Genomic DNA, 22,297 nt, shown 5'->3' with positions numbered 1-22,297 from the left:
GAACCTACATCATTTTTTTCTGAAGTCCCTGAAAACTAACAAGTACAGGCTAACCAATCAGCTGTGAGCTGTTATTAATAGCAAGGGAACCTTTTAGGATATTTGCCCCTTTCCCAGATTATTAACATCAGCCTTTACTGGTCGTCTTTTCCTCTGCTGTTTATGAAAATTACGCAGGAGCCCACGCCATTATTTTTTTTCAAATTATGTATTTATTTATTTATTTAGCACATGATGTACACAGCAGGCACTGAATAAAACTCCGATAATTGTTGCGGGGTCGGGCTGATCTCAGGATTCCTGGCGCCTGGGAATACCATGAATCATACCCTTTTTCCCAGGAACTGTTAGGTGTCACACTTATGACACATGGATGTCATTCCTGTGTCATCAGTGTGAACGCAAGCAGCACGTATTTTGTCCATGGTCCATGTGAAAAACCTGACATAATTGATTACAATGAGTGTGCATGTGTCCGTATTTGTGATCCTTAAAAAACGGACCGCATACAGACATAAAAAATGGATGTGTGAAGGGGGCCTAAAAAACTACACATATCAATGAATTAATCTAAGGGCGCAGTGATTACATTGACACCATGGGTTTGTCACAAAATGTTATCCTATTGGACAGTGAAGAAAAAATAATTACATTTTTACAACAAAAATTTAGTTTGAGCCACCAGTTTTACATTTACACATTAATTGTGACACAATTTCTGATGAACGTATATATACCCCATATGTGGTTGTACAGTACTGCTCACCACACGGCGAGAATCAGGAAGGAAGTAGTGCTATTTGTTTGCAGACTCTGTTTACAGAGCCCCTAAGTGCCAGAAAAGCAGCATCCCCCCTGAAGTGACCCCACTTAGGAGATTACACTTCTCTGGGAATGTCTCTACTGATGTATTGATGATTTTTCACTCCATATCTGTTCTCCAAGAAACAACAGCATTGGATGATGCTGAGTGAAAATTGCAAATTTGCCACTGTAGTGCCGCCCCGAATGTTGTAGTGTCCATACATCAAACTGCACATCCAAGCTCTCGCCACCTCCTATCACCTCCAGTTTAAAAATATTTCCAGAATCCGTCTGTCATGATCCGTTCCGGAGTTTAGTCCTGTCTGCTCTTTCTCTGGGTGGATCATGTCAAGGGATAACTTTGATCTGCCTCATTCTGGGCTCGGGTTTACTATTTAGCTCCCAGGTATCCTGAAGGTGGTGTCAGCTATACTGTAGCTCTGTCTTTGGCGTGTGAACCTGACTCTGGAAGCCCTTGATTTGTCCTACTGTAAACCCTGACTTGTCCTGTGTCTGTTATCTCCCACTGCCTGCCCTTTACCAGTGTCTCTTTGTTTGTCTGTATATCTGCTAAATATGCAAAATTTGCTACACATTTTGGTATGTTTTTTGCCATGGTTTTGTTTGTTTTTTTTTGCATGCGTTTTTGTACAGTGTAGAAGGGAAGTGCTCCAAAATATATATCTTTACGTAGAGATGTGTTTAGTGGTATATAATTCCTTCACATGTGCTCAGTAGCCCCCTCCTCAAGCTGGTATATCACGTTTCATTTAGGACTTAGACCAGTGGACAATAGACTTGTGACCTCATCCCCACACACCTGGGGCTGGACACAGCTCTTCTAGCTGGACATAAAAGGCACAAGACACATGTGCTCTGCCTCTTTTGCTGTGCCTGCATGCTGGAATGATCATGGATCCACATGGTGGTTGAGTATATCTGTATCCCCTTTTCTTTCTGCCCTGTAACCTCTTAGGCCTTAGGGTTAGTAAGCTATAGATGAGAGGCCTGATATTGCATGTGTGATTTGGGTAATCGGGCAGTTATTGTGGGTTTTTATATTGTGATGATATTGTTGTGATATTACTGGATATTGTTGGTTATTACTGTGTGATACTGTTGGGATATCACTGTATTCTGTAGTGGTATTACTGTATTAGAGTTGTAATATCCGTATATTGTGTGTATATATATATATATATATATATATATATATATATATATATATATACACAGTATACAGTCACCATATATGTATTTTATAGACTGCAGACTTGTGTGTGTGAAATAAATACCCTTTATTGATACACGGTTTTGTCTCAGTTAGTGTATAGTATAAAGAATAGATAATAGTCAGTGTATAGTATAAGGTAAAGATAACGTTGTGGTATTAAGTGGATATTAATTATTAGTAGTCAATTTGACGTTAACAGTTGATATCGGACCTCAAGAGAGGTCTAAAGAGAGTCCCACTTTGATACTATAAATTTAGTAATTTGTAAGAGGGAACCCTGTGAAATCTTACTTCAAAATTGACTAAGCAAAATATGCATGCCAACATTGCTGTGGTGTTGTATTGAAATATGCAGTAGTAAATGTCTGCCACCCAAACATAAGAGCCCTTCATTATCAGTTACTTGACATAGAGATTATAAACTAGAGACTCGAAAAGGGAAGATATCAGATTTCTCCGTCAAACATATTTTTTAACTTTGTTTTTGCAATTTTTTGTTCTACATTTGTTTATGTTTGTTTTTATAGATTTCATTATTAGTGATAAGCGAATATACTCGTTACTCGAGATTTTTTGAGCATGTTCGGGGGTGCTCCGAGTATTTTTTAGTGCTCAGAGTTTTTGTTTTTCTTGCCGCAGCTGAATGATTTACATCTGATAGCCAGCAAGTACATGTGGGGATTCCCTAGCAACCAGGCAACCCCCACATGTACTTATGCTGGCTATCAGATGTAAATCATTCAGCTGAAGCAAGAAAAACACAAACTCAGAGCAATAAAAAATACTCGGAGGACCCCCAAGCATGCTCGAGAATTCTCGAGTAGCAAGTATATTCGCTCATCACTATTCATTATTCATTTTAAAAATAATAAATAATCTTTTTTAGATTCTAGCTTCCTTTTTTTCAGGAAACAACACATGTACAGAGCCACAGTTGTATCTCAGGCCTTTTGTTTTGTGTAAAGGTCATTGTTAAGCGAGAGGGAGCAGAGTCATAGGTGTTACATGTCATTCTAAAGGTACCTTCACACATAACGATATCGTTAAGGATATCGTTGCAACGTCACGCTTTTTGTGACGTAGCAACGATCCCGCTAACGATCTCATTATGTGTGACAGCGACCAACGATCAGGCCCCTGCTGGGAGATCGTTGGTCGCTGGGGAATGATCAGGACCTTTTTTTGGTCGCTGATCACCCGCTGTCATCGCTGGATCGGCGTGTGTGACGCTGATCCAGCGATGTGTTCACTTGTAACCAGGGTAAATATCGGGTTACTAAGCGCAGGGCCACGCTTAGAAACCCGATATTTACCCTGGTTACCATTGTAAAAGTAAAAAAAAAAAACAGTACATACTCACATTCTGATGTCTGTCACGTCCCCTGGCATCCACAGGGTTAAAACTGCTTTCGGCAGGAGCGCTGCTAATGCACGTGCTCCGGCCGAGAGCTTCTCTGCACTGACTGTCAGTGTCGGCCGTAAAGCAGAGCACAATGGTGACGTCACCGCTGTTACTGCCGGCGCTGACAGTCAGTGCAGGGAAGCTCTCGGCCGGAGCGCGTGCATTAGCAGCGCTCCTGCCGAAAGCAGTTTTAACCCTGTGGACGCCGGCGGGGGACGTGACAGACATCAGAATGTAAGTATGTAGTGTTTTTTTTTTTTACTTTTACAAGGGTAACCAGGGTAAATATCGGGTTACTAAGCGCGGCCCTGCACTTAGTAACCCGATGTTTACCCTGGTTACCCGGGGCATTCGGCATCGTTGAAGACAGTTTCAACGATGCCGAAGTCTTTCCCCTGATCGTTGGTTGCTGGAGAGAGCTGTCTGTGTGACAGCTCTCCAGCGACCACACAACGATTTACCAATGATCACGGCCAGGTTGCATCGCTGGTCGTGATCGTTGGTAAATCGTTTAGTGTAACGGTACCTTAAGCCTGCCACTGATAAGGAACCTTGCTAAAAACCCTTCCTGAAAGGGTAGAAAGCATGAGTCTAGAAAAAGTCCAGTGGCCGCTTGGAAAATTGCAGTATTACTAATTTTAGGGAAGGGGTTAAATAGAGAAGGTGACATGAAATACAATTTGTCATTTTGTTTAAATACATGTAACATAGAAATGTGATTTTGAATAAGAATTAATTTTCTGATAATAGTTTCCCTCCATTGGATATTTACAATGGAAAACTCAAATTTTTGCTGGTTTCCTTTTAATTTATGCCTGATAATGTGATAACTTAATAACACGCATACCTTAAATTGCCCTGCTAAATTTTATATATGGCTATTAAAATTCTATAAACAATACCTCAATTTTGTGTAGTTCTAGGTGGCTCGTGGTTTGATCATATTAGAGACTGGATGACACATAAAGATGAATTCAACATTATTTTTCTGACATATGAGGAAATGGTCAAGGTAATTAATAGATTATTTTCTAACGATGCAGGACTTATGGTATTTTTTGGCCTAATTTCACAAATATTTGTGAAAAGATATAACAAAACTGTGAATACATTCTAATTGACTTCGACATTTACAATTGATTAGGATTTACTCAAAACTCATTTACTTCAAGGCATTTATGTATAATTGTTACAAAAAAACCAAAAAGTATTTAAGCCTTTTTGCTAAAGGATAATACCCCTCATAAGTTTCTACGAAAGGAAACGGCATTTTGCCTAGTGTGCCAAATCATTATTTTTATGGCTAAACAACAAAGGGCAGGGTGCACCACAGTATATATTTCAAATGCAATTATAATAATCACAGGGTGCTACTAACGCATACGAAAGGGGAACAATAACTGGAGGAAAGACTAATGCATATGTAGAAAGTGCACACCCAAGGAACAAAAAATATCAAAAGCTACTTTATTATCACCAAAGAACAAACATGATTAAAAACATTTGAAAACAACAATGATAACACCCCCATCCATGTACAATAATACATCTATGTAACCCTAGGAAATGATACCATAGCAACATAGGCACTCATAATGGAAGTGCAATATGCATGAATAATGTAAACAAACACCAAAAAGTTATCATAAGGTCATAACAATCCAGCCATAAATAATAAAATAACAATCAAGTCAATATAGTTGGCTGAGTGCACATACAGTACCATGGACCCTAGAATGTGGACGTCCCCACAGGTGTAAGCTCGGTGTCTGAGAAAGATAAAGCAATTGTCCAAAGAAGGGGGATCACATAATGTGACAGGAAGCCATCCTAAATCTCTCATGTGTGCAAAATAGCACTATACAAACTGGAACAACAGCGCAGAAAAAACGTATTATAGTGGACAAAATTATTATCCAATATTAAATGCCTACAATGTCAAATAGATATGCTGCGCTGCAAAAGAGCCAGGTGGTAATCACAGGGGAGAGCCCATGTAAATACAGTGCCTTGCGAAAGTATTCGGCCCCCTTGAACTTTTCAACCTTTTCCCACATATCATGCTTCAAACATAAAGATACCAAATGTAAATTTTGGGTGAAGAATCAACAACAAGTGGAACACAATTGTGAAATTGAATGAAATTTATTGGTTATTTTAAATTTTTGTGGAAATTCAAAAACTGAAAAGTGGGGCATGCAATATTATTCGGCCCCTTTAACATATGGTAATGCTTTGTTGCGCCACCATTTGCTGCGATTACAGCTGCAAGTCGCTTGGGGTATGTCTCTATCAGTTTTGTACATCGAAAGACTGAAATTCTTGCCCACTCTTCCTTGGCAAACAGCTCGAGCTCAGTGAGGTTTGATGGAGATAGTTTGTAAACAGCAGTTTTCAGCTCTTTCCACAGATTCTCGATTGGATTGAGGTCTGGACTTTGACTTGGCCATTCTAACACCTGGATATGTTTATTTGTGAACCATTCCACTATAGATTTTGCTTTATGTTTGGGATTATTGTCTTGTTGGAAAACAAATCTCTGTCCCAGTCTCAGGTCTTTTGCAGACTTTGCTAGCATTCTGTCAGAGCGGGTTTGGGTTTTTAGTGCCGCTGGTGGAATTATAACAGATAAGCGCATCTGCCTGTCAACTGAAAATGCTGACAGGCTGACTCTTATAAAAATGAACAAGGGCTGGATTAGGCAAGATTTCTGTACACCACCAAGTGAAAACAGTTAAACATAACCTGTAATACATTGTCTTTTTTGTAGAGGTGTATTGTCATGCACCTCTCCCCAACCACACATGGCTATCCGCTTCCTGATTTTGTCTGTTTGATGTTATCCTCCTTATTCTCATCCTCATCATCCACAACCAGTACAACACCAGGGTGAATGTATTCCGTAATGCAAAAGTCACTCAATTTTTGTGCAAGGGTGTTTTTCAGATGCGCGTTACTAATTAGAAACCAAAATAAACTCCCCCAAGGGGAACTGTCATTAAAATGAGATGTAAGTATATTTTTCCCATTTATTCTTATATATTCCAGTTTTAATATCTCTGCACCGTCCTTTTATGACCCAGTGCATACTTCTACAATATGAAAATATTGAAATACTATTATATAATTTTTTATATCCCTGTCTCTGAGCTGTTGCTAGAGACTAACATATCTTGTTGGACTCAATCTGGCATCATATATATGAATGTGTGTTCGCCCCTCCCTTTTGTCATTTACTTTCATCGGTGGATTCACATCCTTTTTTTAAATTTCAGTTTGATTTATCTATGTCTCCTCATTCTCCACCACTAGATCACCAGGCTTAACGCATTCTGTGTCGCTACAGGCAGTCCAATTTTTGGCAAGGGTGTCTATGAAACCTATAGAATATTTTTAAAAAATGTATCTCCCTTGGGAAATTTTTGTCAGCCCATGCACTGCTTAAATGGGTATTACAAGTCTAGGAGACACACTCCTTTACATTGGGCCTATTTTTTATTGAGGCCTTCAGCAGTGTCTCCTCATTCTCCGCCACCAGATCACCATTCACCATGCTTAACGTGTTCAGTGCTGCTATAGGCAGTCCAATATTTGGCAAGAGTGTCTATGATGCCCATAGTATATTTTTAAAAAATGTATCCCCCTTGGGTAAATGTTTGTCAGCCCATGCACTGCGTGTATGGGCATTACAATTCTAGGAGACACACTCCTTTACATTGTGTCTATTTTTTCATGAGGCCTTCAGCAATGTCTCCTCATTCTCCACCACTAGATCACCACGTTTAACGTGTTCTGTGATGCTACAGGCAGTCCAATTTTTGCCACGCCTGTCTATGATGTCCATAAAAGATTTTTTTAAAACGTGCCCCCCATGGTGAAATGTTTCTTAGTCCATGCACTTCGCGTATGGTCATTACAAGCCTAGTAGACCCTCATTGGGCCTAGTTTTTAATTGTGCTAGTTGGGCAGGGGAGTCTATGTGCACATATCCACATAACTGCAAGGCTTGCATGCACTGTATGTGAGTGTATAGATCTCCCTGCATACATCAAAAGGCTCCATTACTGTCTGCTGCTGTGTATTTTATATATACCTAGCTGCAGTTATCTGTGGCAATTTATTTTTTTTATTTTTAAGATTATACCTGCTCATTTTGTTATAAAGCAACCCATAGCCCCTTTTTTCGACATTTATTTGCTTGGTCACGCTGCTGACTACAGCAAGGTCATTGCAATACAACAATGTGAAAATATAAATTTTTACCTATTTTTTGGAGGGCCCAGGCATCAGATGTGAGTGGGCCTAACAATCTGTCCTTTCTTTTGGGGTACTATCTAACATTTTGTAGTGTCTTATAACATTTTGGACACCATTTTGCTGCCCAAAAAAACTTTAGCTAGCCCCCAAAAATTATTTGCATAGTTCTGTCTGCTAGCCTTGTTCTACTCTTTTTTTCTTTTTTAAAAAATTCACCAAAAAAACCCCCAAAAGTCCTCAACTTCAACCAACACCGCCCGGTTCATCTTGATGCGCATTTGCTGTGTGATCTTGAACAGGTTTTGCAGAAGAGCGCTTGCTGCATCCTAATTTTTCCGGGTGTAAAAGAGCAGCCAATTATTCATATCTCGGGGGCTGATCAGGACGGGACCCCCCTGCTCTCGCAAACAATCGGCAAACTGTGGATTATATTCAGCAGATTTGTCTTTTTGCATGATTTATTTCTGGAGGTGCAATTCTTCCTTCGAAATGTAGCAGTTCGGTATCGAAATTCAGACCCAGTCACGTAGCCCTTTCTGAACGCTCTTATCCTTGTGTATGTAGTTCATGAACTTCCCAACTTTCCGCTCCCTCTGTTCTGGTGGTAAGCGGGTGTGAAAGGCCAGATCTTTCATGACGTTGAAGTCGTTTCTCATTCTGTCTTTCAGACCTGTTAGGTTACAGAACTCTGGCACCAGTATTATGGCTCCGTCTGTGGCTCTTGGTTACGGCCTCTGGGGGATGTTCACGATAAGCGGCTGGATCATGTCTTTCACTTGTTCATTGTATTGGTTCTTATAGTAGTCCACACAGCTGATCTCACTTCCATCTGCCTTCTTGAAGGTGGACGCTGTAGTCATGTTCCAGCCGATCTCGTCTATACAGTAGGTTTTAGTGTTGGAATTGGTGAGGAGGACGATCAGTCTGATCACTCCTTGCAGCAGGCGTCCTGGAACCTCTGAGGGCCACACGAGGAGTAGAGGCTGCTCATGATGTTGTGCACAGTCTCGTTCCTGAGGACTTTATGGCTAACATCAATGTTTAACATGACGCTGGACTCGTACTGGAGGATGGAGGTGGAAAACCCCGGGCAGATGGCGAGTCGGTGGACTCTGACTTCTGTAGTGTCGCTCGGGTTGTAATAGTTGTGTCCTATCTGCTTCATATACATTATCTTCAGGAGTCTTCGGGAAATAATGATATAGAAATGGAAGCAGGTGGGCGAGGTTGGTGGAAGCTCATTGGTCAGGGTGATTGTTATCTGCCCGTTCTCTCCATTTCAAGTTTGGCTGAACACCTCGGTGACCTTATTCAGTCTTTTTGGTAAAAACAACACGGTTCCATCAAATGCCCGCATCTTCCTGATGGTTTCCTCATGCTGGTATAAGAGGCCATACCACAAACGCTTGGACTCCATGGCGGGGTTGAAGTCAACATGATACTGGTATAGGGCCCACTGAGGTTGGGACAACAGCTTGATGTGGTTGGTCACAAGAGCAATCTTGGTTCCAGAGGCGCCAGCAAAAAATTATGGGTGGTGATGGGGTGGGAGGGTGGGATTCTGGTTTTTGATGGGGCTGGGGGGCGTGATTATGGGTGGTGATGGGGTGAGAGGGCGGGATTATGAGTTGTGATGGGGTGGGATTCTGGGTTTTGATGGGGCGGGGGGGCGGGATTATGGGTGGTGATGGGGTGGGGGGGGCGTTTTTTATGGGTGGTGATGGGGCGGGGGGATTATGGGTTTTCATTGGGTGGGGGGGATTATGGGTGGTGATGGGGCAAGAGGGTGGGATTATGGGTTTTGATGTTTATGGGTGGTGATGGGGTGGGAGGGCGAGACTTCTGGGTTTTGATGGGGTGGGGGGGCGGGATTATGGGTGGTGATGGGGCGGGAGGGTGGAATTATGGGTAGTGATGGGGCCGGGGGGGTGGGATTATGGGTGGTGATGGGGCAGGGGATGGGATTATGGGTGGTGATGGGGTGGGATAGTGGGTGGTGATAGGGCAGGGGGCGGGATTATGGGTGGTGTTGGGGCGGATGGGTGGGATCATGGGTGGTGTTGGGGTGGATGGGTGGGATTATGGGTGGTGATTTATTATGGGTGATGGGGCGGGTGGGTGGGATTATGGGTGGTGATGGGGCGGGTGGGTGGGATTATGGGTGGTGATGGGGCTGGGGAAGGATAATGGGAGGTGATGGGGCGGGGGCCGATTATGGGTTTTGATGGGGTGGGGGGCGGGATTATGGGTTGTAATGGGGCAGGGGGGCGGGATTATGGGTGGTGATAGGGTGGGAGGGCAGGATTATGGGTGGTGATGGGGCCGGGGGGCGACATTATGGGTAATGATGAGGCCAGGGGGCAGGATTATGGGTGTTGATGGGGCGGAGGTGGGATTATGGGTGGTGATGGGGCGGGGGGCGGGATTATGGGTGGTGATGGGGCGGGGGGCGGGATTATGGGTGGTGATGGGGTGGGGGCGGGATTATGGGTGGTGATAGGGCGGGGGCGGGATTATGGGTGGTGATGGGGTAAGGGGGCAGGATTATTGGTGGCGATGGGGTGGGGGTTGGCGATGAGGCGGGGCGTGGGGGGTGGCGATGGGGCGGGGGGGTGGCGATGGGGCGGGGGGTGGCGATGGGGCGGGGGGGTGGGATTATGGGTGGTGATTGATCCCCCTGGACTCCTAGACTAAAGCAGAAGGATCCAATGTGTCTCTCTTTGTATGATCCTTCTGTCCCAATCACCCATTATTAATGACTGGGATACTGTCTTGATCACACCAAAAGAGAATGAGTTTTAGGCTATGTGCGCATGTCGCATATTTGCTTGCAGAAATTTCTGCAGGGTTTCTGCATCTCTTGGCGGAAAAACGCAGCTGAAAATATGCGCATTTTTATGCGTTTGTGCATGCATTTTTGCATACATTTTTGTAAATCCAAAGAGCCAAATAAAGATATATTATTTAAGAAAAAAGAATTGTGATGTAATTTCCTTGTTCAACCTCTTTAGCCAGACACCCTCATTAATATTAAATTAAGACATACTGTACACACACACAGTCACCAGCCTATGTAGGAGCATTAGCATAATTTACCTGCATATGCTGTAACAAAACAGCAAATGTCAGAAATCTATGTGAAATGCAATATCTGTTTATTTAAAAAAAAAAACTTGCATGGGCTCCCACATAATTTACATAACCAGCAGATGGAAAGCCGACAGCTGAGGGCTGATGTTAATATTCTGGGAAGGAGACAATAGCCAAAGGTTTCCAGGCTATTAATATCAGCTCACAGCTGTTTGCTTAGCCTTTACTGGCTAGCTTACAGGGGAACCCCAGAAAAAATTGACATGGGGTCCCCATATAAAATCTAACCAGCAAAGTCTAGGCAGACAGCTGCGAGCTGATATTAATAGCCTGGGAAGGGGCCATGGAACGTGCAGGAGTGGAACCTGCTGCTGGTATATGGCGGCACTATATGGCAGTACAACGCCTGAATAGACACGGGTTCAGTCACCCGGTCTATATAGGAGCGAGCTCTGTTGCTTCACAGAGTCACCGGGATTAGGATAACGCTGTGCCCGGTTAACCTCACAGAGGATCACAGCTAACTAACAGAGCAGGTAGCATACAGTGGTCATACAGTCAGCATAGCACACAAACAACTCCTCTCCAGAGGTGCCGGAATTCTAGTGGCTATACGCCAGCCCTAAATTCACATACACAAAACTCCTCTCCGGAGGTGCCGGAATTCTAGTGGCTATACAGCCGACCCTGAACACATGCAGACACAGACCACAAGGTAGCCGTGTGGCCATGCGAACCTTTTATAGAGAGAGCTCTCCAGGACCTTCCTAGTGGTCCAATAGGAACCGCTTCAGGACCTGAGCATGTGACCCCCGACCTCCAATGAGAGGTCGTCCCCTGGGCATGCTCAGTAGCGGAAAAGCAGGACTTAGTCCCAGGGGCATCTGCTTGCCGCAGAACAGTGCTGGTTACAATGGCTGAACCTGGAAGATCAGCAGTAACCAAGCGCATAGTATCTGCCTGAGCCAGAGGCTGGGACCGACGTCTCCGCTGAGCAGGCTCCATTGCGGCTGAAGAAAAATGGGAGACCGCAGTGGAGGTGGCTCGAGATTCTCCTTGTGCAGCGGCAGGAACTCGACACCTAACATTACCCCCCTCCTGGGGCCCCCCTCCTTGGGCCTCGCTACTCTCAAAGGCAGCAATGAGTTGCGGAGCCCGAATGTGCCCAGCAGGCTCCCAAGACCTGTCCTCTGGGCCATAATCCTTCCAGTCCACCAAATAAAATTTTCTGCCACGTACCACCTTACACCCCAAGATAGCGTTCACTTCATAATCATCCGTAGATGAACTCGATGTCCCGGAAGATGACTCTGAAAACCGGGACATGTGAACGGGCTTTAGAAGAGACACATGAAATGTGTCGGTGATACCAAGGCGTGGAGGAAGGGGCAGACGGTAGACCAGCGTCGGACTGGAGCACCTTGGGCCCACCAGAGAAAATCATTCTTGGGGCCCACTATGTAGCTACATAGAAATAGATACAAGACCACCAATTGTGCGGTAAAAAGCGCTAATATCAGGGTGTAATATAAGGTAGTTTACGTCTTAATAATGTAGCAAGGGTTGGGGTAGCCCCCTCACAGAATATAATGTAGCCCCCTCATAAAATATAATGCAGTCACCTCTCATAGAATATAATGCAGAACCCCACAAAATATAATGCAACCCTCTCAGGTATGACGCAGTCCCCACCATAGAATATAATGTAGCATCCCATAGGGTATAATGCAGCCCCCCCATATAGTATAATGCCACCCACCACAGAATATAATGTAGTCCCCTGAGAGAATGCAGTTCCACCACACAATATAATGCAGCCCCCCCATAGAGTATACTGTAGCCCCCTCATATAGTATGATGTAGCCCCCATAATATTATGTAGTCCCCTGAGAGAATAATGCACCCCACCACAGAATATAATGCAACCCCCCATAGAGTATACTGTAACCCCTCATATAGTATGATGTAGCCCCGCATAATATAATGTAGTACCTTGAGTATAATGCAGTCCCCCCACAGAATATAATGTAGCCCCCCAGGGCCGTATTTAGAGTTTCTGTTGCCCTAGGCACTTTTAGCGCTGCCTCCCCTTTTGGTGAGTATGACATTATCCGCAGTGACTTTGGCAAGAATCGCTGATGTGAAAGTCGCCTTTTGCAGCAGATCGGGCAGTTTTTCTGCATCTGTCGCGTAACGGATCACTTATGGCAACACTGCGTTCGGCCTCATTCATTCCCTATGGGATTTGCGGCACTTGCCGTGATCTGGCAAATGTGGTACCATACCTCCCAACTTTTGAAGAAGGGAAGGAGGTATTAAGTTTGCGGCGCGCGTAGTGCGCCGTGGCAAATTTTAGGCCACGCCTCTGACCAGACCCATTTCACAACTAGTCACACCCATATCCACGTCCCAACCGCAGCCATTTAGCACTGCTGATCACACTGTTTTATATACAATAATTATAAGCAAACAAAAATATGGCCACACATGATGCTCAATTCTGTACAACGGCCACCACACATGATGCTCCATACTGTATAATGGCCACACATGATGCTGCATACTGTATAATGGCCACACTCAGTTCTTCATACTGTATAATGGCCACACATGATGCTCCATAGTGTATAATGGCCACACATTGCTCCATACTGTATAATGGCCAGACAGTGCTCCATACTGTATAATGACCACCCACACATAGTGCTCCATAGTGTATAACGGCCACACAGTTCTCCATACTGTATAATGATCCCACATAATGCTCAATACTGTATAATGACCACAAATGATGCTCCATACTGTATAACGGCCACACATGATGCTCCATACTGTATAATGTCCATTGGCCACACATGATGCTCCATACTGTATAACGGCCACACATGATGCTCAATACTGTATAATGACCCCCCTCCTGTATGCATGGCTCATCTCCCTCCTATCCCATATACATAGCTCATATTACCCCTCCTGTATGCATGACTCATATCTCCCCATGTATGCATGGCTCATATTCCCCCCCCTATGCATGGCTCATATCCCCCCCTGTATGAATGGCTCATATTCCGCCCCTGTATGCATGGCTTATATTCCCCCCTGTATGCATGGCTTATATTCCCCCCTGTATGCAAGGCTCATATTCCGCCCCTGTATGCATGGCTTATATTCCCCCTGTATGCATGGCTCATAGTCCGCCCCTGTATGCATGGCTCATAGTCCGCCCCTGTATGCATGGCTCATATTCCCCCCTGTATGCATGGCTCATATTCCACCCCTGTATGCATGGCTCATATTCCCCCCGGTATGCATGGATCATATTCCCCCCTGTATGCATGGCTCATATTCCACCCCTGTATGCATGGCTCATATTCCCCCCAGTATGCATGGCTTATATTCCCCCTGTATGCATGGCTCATATTCCCCCTTGTATGCATGGCTCATAGTCCGCCCCTGTATGCATGGCTCATATTCCCCCCTGTATGCATGGCTCATATTCCCCCCGGTATGCATGGCTCATATTCCCCCCGGTATGCATGGCTCATATTCCCCCCTGTATGCATGGCTCATATTCCACCCCTGTATGCATGGCTCATATTCCCCCCGGTATGCATGGCTCATATTCCCCCCTGTATGCATGGCTCATATTCCCCCCTGTATGCATGGCTCATATTCCCCCCGGTATGCATGGCTCATATTCCCCCCTGTATGCATGGCTCATATTCCCCCCTGTATGCATGGCTTATATTCCCCCCTGTATGCATGGCACATATTCCCCCTGTATGCATGGCTTATATTCCCCCCTGCATGGCTTATATTCCCCCCTGTATGCATGGCTTATATTCCCCCCTGCATGGCTTATATTCCCCCCTGTATGCATGGCTCATATTCCCCCCTGCATGGCTTATATTCCCCCCTGCATGGCTTATATTCCCCCCTGCATGGCTCATATTCCCCCCTGTATGCATGGCTTATAATCCCCCCTGCATGGCTTATATTCCCCCCTGTATGCAGGCTTATCTCTCCGCACCCGCACCCGCTCCTGCTCCTGCTCCTGCTCGGCGCGCCGGCTTATGTCCTCCTTCATCCCCCCTGTCCCTCCATCCCTCATACTCATCTGTCCCACTGCACGGCCGTGCTGACATCCCTCGCGCTCTGTCCCGACTCCAGGCGGCGGCGCCGCCGGCGCAGCACCTTCTTCCTGCTTGAGCGGTCATGTGACACCGTTCATTAAGATCATGAATATGCGCATATTCATGATCTTAATGAGCGGTGTCACGTGACAGCTCGTTCAGGACGAGCTGCAGTGCAGACGCCGAGACCATCGCTGGAGCAGGGTGAGTATTCAAGGCGGGCAGCGGGGGAGGGGGCCCTGGAGCTGGGGGAGGCCCTGCCAGCAGGTGTCAGTGCCAGGGCCCACCGGAGGATCCTCCGGTTCCCCGGTGGGCCAGTCCGAGCCTGCGGTAGACCACAGAGTTAACCTGTTCCAGGACCTTGAAGGGACTCAAGTAGCGAGGTGCAAACTTAGTGGACTCAACTCGCAGCCTGATGTTAGGGGCGGAGAGCCACACTAAGTCGCCAGGAGCAAAGGTCGGAATGGGGCGCCGATGTGCATCGGCGGAGGACCTCATTCTTTCCTCCACAGCCCAGTCTGCCACCCTGGAATCGGCGGAAGACATGGGCATAGGCACAGGAACCCACGAATGCTGGCTGTAATTAAGGATGAATGGGGTCTGAGCAGTGGAGTTAGCTATGGCGTTGTTTAGCACAAACTCTGCCCATGGTAGCAAGGATGCCCAGTCATCCTGCCTAGCAGAAACAAAAAGAAAAGTCGCAGATATGTGACCAAGGTCTGGTTGGCCCTCTCTACCAACCCATTCGTCTCAGGATGGTATGCTGAAGTGAGATTCAGCTCGATGCTGAGTAGACGACAGAGCTCTCTCCAGAACCGAGACGCAAACTGGGGACCCCGGTCACTGACAATTTTGTCTGGCATACCATGTAGGCGCAAAATGTGTTTTATAAACAACGCTGCCAAGGCCCGTGCAGAAGGTAGCCGTGGAAGAGACACCAAGTTCACCATTTTAGAAAAATGGTTGGTGATTACCCAAATGATCCACTCCACTCCAAGAAAGCCAACTTCATAGCTAGCAACTCCCTGTCCCCGATGGAATAATTCCTCTCTGCCTTTGTGAAGGTCTTAGAGAAAAAGAAGCAAGGATGCTTCCGACCTTGAGCATCCTTTTGGCATAGGACTGCTCCAGCACCGAAAGATGAGGCATCCACCTCCATTATGAAAGGTTTATCTACATCGGGGCGATGTAGAATGGGAGCACTAGCAAAGTGGGACTTAATAGAGAGGAAGGCCTTGGAGACCTCCTCCGACCACAATTTGGGATTTGCACCCTTTTTGGTGAGGGCAACCAAGGGAGCTACCAAAGTTGAGAAGTGGGGAATGATCTGGTGATAGTAATTAATGAACCCCATAAAGCACTGCATCGCTTTGAGAGAATGAGGTTCCTGCCAGTCCATCACAGCCTGAAGCTTGGCAGGATCCATAGCCAATCCCTGGGCGGAGATGATATAGCCAAGGAAAGGCAAGGACTTCTGCTCAAACACACACTTCTCCAACTTGGCGAAGAGGGAGTTTGCCCGTAGGAGGTCGAAGACTTTGCAAACATCTCTTCGGTGGGAGTCTATATCTGGAGAGAAGATGAGAATATCATCCAGATAGACTACAACTGAGGTGGAGAGCATATCCCAGAAGATATCATTCACAAAGTCTTGGAAAACGGCTGGAGCATTACAGAGGCCGAAGGGCATCACCAGGTATTCATAGTGCCTGTCCCTGGTGTTTGATCACTCCCTGAAGAAGCAGGACGTGTGAAACGCGCGTTGGAGTGTGAGGAGGCAGCTGTGGCACGTTTATCATGAGTACTGGTTAGTATTATATATACTTTTTGCACTATGCACTATGCACTTTCTACTACATGTTTAGAGCTACTTTATGTGGAAGATATGTGCAACATATGAAAGGCCATTTATATTTATTCTTCTTTGGCATATATATTGGTGTACTCTTTCCCTCATTAACGTCCCATTGTGGATATATGCCAATGTGTTATTGTAGCTATAAACAATTTACTCCTCTCTTGCTACCAGTACTCAAACATTACAGAAGAAATATCTCTTTACGAATGTATATATATTTAGTGATATTATGAATGTCCGAAACTGCTCCTCTTGTTTTTAATTTATCTTTTGTGTATTGTTCTAGTGGTGTTAAATAAAATATTTTGAATTTTTAGATGATTTTTTCTCTAATTATTTATTTTCAAGTAGTTTTTTTGATTGGTTAAAAAGTTTGTGTATCTCCTTGAAGTTTATTTACTGTAATTTTGGGATTTTTTCCTTGTCGGATTAAAGTAAACTTCAGTAGTAGCAACCTCAATGCACTCCCTCAGACATCTGCCCTCACAAGATTCACTCCCTCCCAAAATTCTCCCTGAGGACCACTCTATATGAGGGGAGTGGTAACATAACCAGGGTATCCCTAGCAGAAACTCGTCTATTCCCTCGGGAATTACAAGAAGGGAAATAATCTCCTGATGGGATGGAGACATAGATAATGAAAATGGTATGGTCTGGTGTGTTATCTGTGAGGGCAGTGTCGACCCATTCACCATTCGTACATTCGTGGCGTTGGGCGAAGGCAGAGGACATAAAATTCCCCTCCGCCTCAGAATCCACGCAAAGCTTGACTGTAAGAGTGGCTGGGCCTATGGTAATTGTCCCCTTGAAGGACAGTTTGGAGGAAAACGTCGCCGTGTCTAGTGCACTTCCTCCAACAACCACTAGACGCTGACATTTTCGCGACCGCTGGGAACATCTGGAGGCAAGATGTCCTGACTGCCGGCAAACATGACAGAGCTTGAGTGCATGAGCGGTCCGGGACTTAGATCCCGCTCGTGAAACCTCCATGGCCTTATGTGACTCAGATGCCCGGACTGGAGATTCCAAAGGTTTGGCGAAGGTAGGAGCCAGCCGAAACCTCTGCCTACACTGGGCTTGCTCTAACCTCCGCTTGCTAAAATGGAGGTCAATGCAAGTTGATACAGATATTAGCTCCTCCAGTGTGGCGGGAATCTCCCTGGTGGCCAAAGCGTCCTTCACATGGTCAGCCAGCCCCCTCCAAAATATAGGGATGAGGGCTTTATCCGGCCACTCCAGCTCAGATGCTAAAGTCTGGTAGTGGACGGCAAAATGGCTGACAATGGATGAGCCCTGGGTCAATGCCAGCAGTTGGAGTGCCGTATCATGGGTGACTCGAGTTCCTAAAAAGACCGGTTTCAGAGTGCTCAGAAACAATGGAGCACTCTGGACCACATGTTCGTCATACTCCCACAGCGGCATAGCCCACTCCAACGCCCTGTCCGACAAGAGGGATATAATGTATCCCACTTTAGCCTGCTCTGAGGGGAAATGTGCAGCCAGGAGCTCAAGGTGTATCGCACACTGGTTCACGAATCCCCTGCATGACTTGCTATCGCCAGAGTACCTATCTGGCAGTGGGAGGGGGGATAAAGTCGGAACAGAGGTGGCAGTGGATAAACAAGCTGCAGCCTGAACAGCTACTGCGGTAACATCCACAGCTGAGGTTGTGCGCTCGAGAGCCGCCAACCTGCCCTCCAGCTGCTGAATGTACCGCTGCAGTCGCTGTTTGTCCGCCATACTAGCCAGACCCATTGCGCTAGTATACTGTTAGGGCTGGCGGAATTCACCGAGTAGATATTGAGATAATATAGGTGCATTCGCAGCCCGAGGTCCACCGTGCAGGAGTGGAACCTGCTGCTATTATATTGCGGCACTATATGGCGGTACAAAACCTAAATAGACACAGGTTCAGTCACCCGGTCTATATAGGAGCGAGCTCTGTTGCTTCATAGAGTCATCGGGATTAGGATAACTCTGTGCCCTGTTAACCTCACAGAGGATCACAGCTAAGTATCAGAGCAGGTAGCATACAGTGGCCACACAGTCAGCATAGTACACAAACAACTCCTCTCCGGAGGTGCCGGAATTCTAGTGGCTATACAGCCGACCCTGAACACATGCAAACACAGACCACAAGATAGCCATGCGGCCATGCAAACCTTTTATAGAGAGAGCTCTCCAGGACCTTCCTAGTGGTCCAATAGGAACCGCTTCAGGACCTGAGCATGTGACCCCCGACTTCCAATGAGAGGTCATCCCCTGGGCATGCTCAGTAGCGGAAAAGCAGGACTTAGTCCCAGGGGCATCTGCTCGCCACAGTACAGTGCTGGTTACAATGGCTGAACCCAGAAGATCAGCAACAACCAAGCGCACAGTATCTGCCTGAGCCAGATGCTGGGACCGACGTCTCCGCTGAGCAGGCTCCACTTCGGCTTAAGAAGAATGGGAGACCGCAGCAGAGGTGGCTCGAGATTCCCCTTGTGCAGCGGCAGGAACTCAACACCTAACATTGGCATCCCCAGGCTAAAAACATCAGCTCTAAGCCGCCCCAGAAATGGCACATCTTATAGTTGCGCCAATTCTAGCACTTAGCCTCACTCTTCCCACTCGCCCTATAGCGGTGGCAAGTGGGGTTGATGTCAATTTTGTATTGTAAGGTGACATCAAGCTCATGGATTAGTAATGGAGAGGCGTCTATAAGACACCTATCCATTACTAATCCTATAGTTACATGGTAAATAAAGACACGGCCAGAATAAAGTCTTTTATTTGAAATAATCACACAGACTCCTTTATTGAATCTAAATTTACCATACTTACTGAATGCCTAATCCCCAAAGCCCTCGTTTTCTGCAAACAATCAAAAAATTATAAATCAACATATAATACTATCCTGTCCGAAGTAGTCCATTTAATACCGAGTGTGCCATGGTGATCTCATGTATAGAACAGTCACATTGAGAGATGTGACCGCTCTTCCCAGCCGTCGACCATACACTGACAGGAAGTAATCGCTTTCGCAGTGTATCACTGAGCTGCCATGAGAGTTCACCGGAGTTCAACAACTCCGGAGCTCTCACTTATGGCACCGCTGTGTGAGAACTCCGGAGCTGATCAGCTGATGAACTCTGGTGAACTCTCATGGCGGCTCAGTGATACACTACGGGAGCGATTACCTCTTGTCAGTGCATCGCCGGTGGTCGGGTGAGATTGACGTGGGTCACTCGGTATTAAATGGACTATGGCAGAAAGGTGAGTATATGTTGGCTTATTATTTTTGATTGTTTGCAGGAGACACGGGCATCGGGATTAGGCATTTGGTGAGTATGTATTTTGTATGTGAATATGTATGTAATTATGTAAATTTTTTTATTTTTTTTTATAATTGAACACCAGTGCCGGATGATGGGACTATTCTCCGATCATCAGCTTATGCTATCTCTGTTTTCAGACGATGCCTGGTTACACACATAGACACACGCACATATTCTCCGCCCAAACACAGAGACACATGCACATATTCTCTGCACACACACATATTCTCTGCCCACACACTCTTCCCCCTTCTGACATCATATCCCTTTGACAAATCACAGCATTTTTGGCAGCAAATCTGCAGCAAATACGCAAACCTTTTTACTAGTGATGAGCGAATATACTCGTTACTCAAGAATTCCCGAGCACACTCGGGTGTCCTCCGAGTATTTTTTAATGCTCGGAGATTTACGGTAGTTTTCTTTGCTGCAGCTGGATGATTTACAGCTACTAGCCTGCTTGAATACATGTGGGGATTACCTAGCAACCAGACAACCCCAACATGTACTTAGCCTGGCTAATAGCTGTAAATCATTCACCTGAGGCGATGAAAACTAAATCTCTGCGCACTAAAAAATACTCGGAGGACACCCAAGCGTGCTCGGGAAATCTCGAGTAACGAGTATATTCGCTCATCACTACTTTTTACACTTGCGTTTTTGCTGCAGATTTCATGGACTCAATTGAAATCAATGAGTATAAAATGCTACATAAACAGAAAAAGAATTGACATGCTGCAGAAAAGAAAGAACACTACAAATACGGACGGAAATTTACTGATCATGTGAACAACAGTTCATGATTGTCATTGAATTACCTTGCTTTAGTATTCCATTGCTTTTTTGGACTATTTACGTGCATAAAAAGCGCTGCGAAAATGCATCAAAATGCATCATGAGTGCAGCGCCCCAGGGTCCTGGTCGTTGCAGTAATGTCATTCTCCTCTAGGAGGGAGTGATGTTACGTCTGAAGGCAATAAAAGAGATCACTTTACCAGGTATCACAAACGACACAACACACTTCACACTCCAGTCCGCCAGGGGGAGCCATGCTCCTATCTATTAGGGCACTCCTCACAATTAGGTAAAACTGGTGGGTTGGAGGGGAAGTTTGGGAGAAGTGAGCTGGGTTTCACCCAGGCAGCACCAGTCTGGCGGAAGCTGGCTGCGCTGGACCCAGTGAGCAGCTATCTGAGCTCCGCTCAGGTAGTGGGTCCCTGACAGGGGGGGATCCTGTCAGGGGCCTAGACAGAAGGCCACGGAGCTGCGCCTGCCCCACGTGCGGCAGCATCCTAAGAAAGAGACATTGAAGGAGAATTGCATTGCAGAGGGTGAGAAATGAAGTCATAGCACAAGGAGAGGAATCCAGAAGGAGTTCTGCCCTGCAATAGGCTGCCTCCTTCTGAGGCGCAGAATCCGGTAGCCAGAACACTGAGGGAGTCATTGTCTCCACGCCTGGCTCCAGAGACCGGCAGGACAGCTAGTTCCATATTAGTTGCCCAACCCATACCCAGGAGGCACGGTGGCAACTTGAGGGGGCTGGGGCGTGCTAGAGTCCCTGTAAAAAGCCTCAGGCCATCAGTCATATGGGTTTGTCCTATCCGTAAGGGGGACAGAGAGAAAGACATAACATCTAGAACACCAACATCAGTTGTGAGGACCTTACCGAGAAGCTCAGCAGGAAGGGACTACAACATCCAGGCGCTAGAGGAAGGCTACTGATTTCCACCTGGATAAGGGGACTCTGGATTTGCCATGAACATTTTCCCCTTTAAAGACCTTTCCCCCAATTTACAACGGACGTCCCGAGGGCCACGGACCGGGTCAGCCCCTAGCCCTACGGGGGTGCTCCATGTGCACATAGACTAAATCTCCCTGATGAACATTGACCATATGGCGAGTTAGTGGCGTATCCCTTTTAAGATTGATATTGTCAATGTGATCCTCAGTCCTGACTTTTAGGGGCCTCTTGGTCTTCCCCACATAGTTTTTAGGACACGTGCATGTATATAGATAAATGACCCCAGCAGTTTTACAGTTAACAAAATCCCTGTTTTCCTAAAACATTCCTGTTACTGCACTGGTAAAAATCTTAGATACATTAATGTATTGGCAAAAACTGCAGGAGCTGCACTGCTGACAATTTTTCTACAATCGAGCCAGGTGACCGTCTTTTTTGGGGGGTTGTAGTGGCTGTGAACT

At 45.9% G+C, this 22,297-nt stretch overlaps 1 protein-coding gene across 1 annotated transcript in view; it reads left to right on the top strand.

The window, feature by feature from the left end:
• Positions 1 to 22,297, top strand: part of LOC138637468 (amine sulfotransferase-like) — a 190,980-nt gene that overhangs the window by 76,189 nt on the left and 92,494 nt on the right. Inside the window, exon 5 of the mRNA XM_069726181.1 lies at positions 4,358 to 4,452. Within this exon, the coding sequence (XP_069582282.1) occupies positions 4,358 to 4,452 (95 nt within the window). The remainder of the gene's footprint in view (positions 1 to 4,357; positions 4,453 to 22,297) is intronic.

Source organism: Ranitomeya imitator, chromosome 5 (assembly GCF_032444005.1).
Source record: "Ranitomeya imitator isolate aRanImi1 chromosome 5, aRanImi1.pri, whole genome shotgun sequence".
Classification (NCBI taxonomy): Eukaryota; Metazoa; Chordata; class Amphibia; order Anura; family Dendrobatidae; genus Ranitomeya; species Ranitomeya imitator.
This window is presented reverse-complemented; position numbering and strand designations above follow the sequence as displayed.